Below are 3572 nucleotides of genomic sequence, written 5' to 3' on the forward strand. Positions count from 1 at the left end.
TAGTGAAGACTATATTTTAAATGATTCTGATTTAAACCTTAAAATGCATGTGAATTACCTCCCCATCCTGAAAAAAATATCTTCCCAAGGGATTTTAGAAAATTTATATGTATTGCCGAAACCGGTTTGGCTCAGTGGATAGAGCGTCGGGCTGCGGACTGAAGGGTCCCAGGTTCGATTCCGGTCAAGGGCATGTGCCTGGGTTGCGGGCACATCCCCAGTGGGAGATGTGCAGGAGGCAGCTGGTCGATGTTTCTCTCTCATCGATGTTTCTAACTCTCTATCTCTCTCCCTTCCTCTTTGTAAAAAATCAATAAAATATATTTTTAAAAAAAAGAAAATTTATATGTATAACTTTTGAAAACACACCTTAGACTTGTGCCTAAAGAACAGAGAAAAACAAATATGCTATTTGAAAAGGGCCATTTTATAAACTATAGTCCAGTGATGTTGGTGTTAATCCAGGAATAACTTTAGAACAGGAATATGTCACCATATAGTTTGGAAAGTGGTGATCATGAAGTCTTGGCGTAGGAATTTACGTATTTATTCTTCCCTGTCCTTGCTAATGACATAAGGGGAGGAATACAAAGTGTGTATGAGGGCTGCTCTGGCCAGAACAAGTTTTCTATCTAATTTCAACTTCTCAGGAACCTTTTAAAAGAAGCATGAGTGTGTACCTGAGGCAGAGTTACTTATCCAGTATTACATAGAGAGCAGAGCAAAAAAGGGGACCGAGGCTTTGTGACACTTTAAAGGAATATTATCTCCATTGTATTGCTGAGATGTGCTTCCTACATCATCTGCTGTGGCCCAACCTTTCTTTTTTCTGGGTCTGGGCCAAATAACCAAAAAGAATCGTGGGGAGCAACTCTAATACACGATGACAGTGGCCATTTTAACTGTCAGAAAATGCATAGGGTAGTGATGAGCTTAATCTACAACATGAATAATATAGGTTCTTTTGGGGGAGGAGGAATTTTCTGGTTACAAAGGATAATAAATGCTAGAATTCGTCTCAAAATGGTTGTAAAGCAGCCTTCCCTAGAGAACTTGATAAAGAGGTGGATTTCACTCTGCCTATAGTATTTGAAATATAATCCTACTTAACTAGGTGACTGGATCAAAATCCATGACACATTTAATTTAATTATGACAATCCTAATATGTGCTCAACATTGTATCCCGTTTGTTAGGATACAGTAGGAGGTAGCTTAGGGTGCCTGCTACATGCCAGGCAATCTCTAGATGGAGAGGATAAAAAAAGTATTTTTAATTGACTGAAAAGTCTGCCCTTGTGGAGCTTCATGTTACTGAGAGAAGGATAGACAGTCAAGTTAAATAAGATTTAGAGTATGTGAGAAGGTTGATAGGTGCTAAGGAGGAAAATATAATAAGGGGCTAGGGTGTGTGTTGGGGAGATAAAGTTACATAGGGTGGCCAAGAAAGGTGGCATTTGAGGAAAGAAATGGAGAAAGGGAGAGAGGGTTCAGTAAATCGGTGGGGGAACAGGCATTCCGAAGAGGTGGGAGTTAAATGCAAAGGCCTTGGGTCAGGAGAAAGAAGGCCTGAATGTCAAGCAGAATGAAGGAAGAGACAGTAGTAGGACATGGTCGCATAGAAAAGTCATATCTTGTGGGGCCTTGTAAATTATTGTGGAAACTTTGGGTTTTACTCTGAGTGAGATAAAGAGCTGTTTGATCGAACAGAGTGGTTGGTGGTGATTTAACTTTGGTTCATTCTGTCTGTGGTGTTAAGAATGGAGCAGCCGAGGGAGCAATGGTGGGAGCAGGGAGGCCCGTGAGGAGACGTGGTTCTGTAGTAGAGGAGAGATGTTGTCTTGACCCAAGGTGTTGGAAAGTGGTCAGATTTAGACATGCTTTAAAGGCAGCGTCCAGAGGTTTGCAGAGGAATGGATAATTGGGTGTTACAGAAAGGCATTAAGGTGACTCAGCTTTTCACCTGAGTAATTGGAAAAATAAACATGCCATATACGGAAGAGGTGAGACTGCAGAAAACAGATTTGGAAAGGTGGAGATTAAGTGCTCCATTTTGGACATATAAAATGATATTTAAATCCAGATGGAAATACTTATATTGAATATTTGGGCATGGAGTTCAAGAGAAAGCTCAGGTGGAGATAAAAATTTGTGAGTTCTTGGTGTTTTTGTGGCTTAAAGATATGAAGCTGGAAATTATCACCAAGGAAGTAAGTATAAATAGAAGAGAAGCCCAAGGTCTGAGCCCTGGGATATTCACATAGTTAAGAGATTAGGGAGATAAAAAATAAAGACATAGCAAGAAGACCTAGAAATCAAGTGAAAACGTGTTCATGAAAGGGGAAGGAGGGGGGTCAGCTGTTTCTGATGCTGCTGAAGTAAGGCTCTGGGGCTCTGTTTTATGGCATGTATCTGAGTGTACAGGTACTCACTCATCTGACTGCAGCTTGTTCCCTCTCAGCTCCCACTCCCTTCCTGACAGTCTGCCGTTATTTTAACTTCTGCATAATCTTACCTGTGTTTGATATTGCAGGAGAACCCAAACCCTCATATGGCGTTTCAGAAAGTTCCACGCCCCACAGAAGGATCTCACTTGCGAGTTCATATTCTTCCTTTCCCAAAGATTAATGAAACCCGGGTACAGGAATTGATACAGGAGAATCTTGCTAAGAACCAGAATGCACCTCCTGCTTCACGAGTGGACAAGAAGTGTGTTGTGCCAGCAGGTCCACCTGTTGGTATGTATTTCTCTGTGTGTTTAAAAGTAACTTCTTATCAAGACAGAAGACACAAAAACTCAAGTAACCGGAATCAGAGCATTCCCAACACCCAGAAGTACTGTTCCATTTACTGCCTCTCACAAAGGGTAGCCATTCATCTAACTGCCACTACTATAGAATCCTTTTTTAAAACAGCTGTATCGAGATATAATTCACATACATAAAACTCACCCATTTAACGTGTACAGTTTAGTGGCTTTTAGTATATACACAGAGTCATACAACCATTTTCTCTAACTTCAGAACATTTTCATTATCTCAAATAGATGTACCCATGCCCATTAGCAGGGTATAATTTTCCCCTTAAAGTCACTCCTTCCCTAGCTTTAGGCAATAATCTACTTCCTGTCTTTATAGATTTGCCTATTCTGGACATTTTATATAAATGGAGTTATATAACATGTGATCTTTTTTGTGACTGGCTTCTTTCATTTATCATAGTATTTTCAGTTTATCCACATCACATGTGTCAGTGCTTCATTGTTTTTATGGCTGAATATTATTCCATTCTATGGCTATACAGATGCTCCTGGACTTAGAAATGGGATTACATCCTGAAAAATCCATCTTAAGTTAAAAATATCATAAGCTAAAAATGCCTTTAAGCCCTGGCCAGTGTGGCTCAGTTGGTTGGGTGTTATTCCATACACTGAAAGGTTGCCAGTTCAATTCCTAGTCAGGGCACATGCCTGGTTGTGGACTTGATCCCTGGGACGTGATGTTCAAGAGGGCAGCCTGTTGATGTTTCACTCTCACATTGACATTTCTCTCTCTCCTCTCCCTCTCCCTCTCC

The 3572-nt window shown here is 40.5% G+C and overlaps 1 protein-coding gene across 1 annotated transcript in view; it reads left to right on the forward strand.

Annotated features, from left to right (window-relative positions):
• The window catches only part of SBF2 (SET binding factor 2), a 313800-nt gene that overhangs the window by 170454 nt on the left and 139774 nt on the right, over positions 1 to 3572 (forward strand). The window contains exon 14 of the mRNA XM_023754547.1: positions 2533 to 2737. Within this exon, the coding sequence (XP_023610315.1) occupies positions 2533 to 2737 (205 nt within the window). The remainder of the gene's footprint in view (positions 1 to 2532; positions 2738 to 3572) is intronic.

This window comes from Myotis lucifugus, unplaced genomic scaffold (genome assembly GCF_000147115.1).
Source record: "Myotis lucifugus unplaced genomic scaffold, Myoluc2.0 scaffold_61, whole genome shotgun sequence".
NCBI classification, from domain to species: domain Eukaryota; kingdom Metazoa; phylum Chordata; class Mammalia; order Chiroptera; family Vespertilionidae; genus Myotis; species Myotis lucifugus.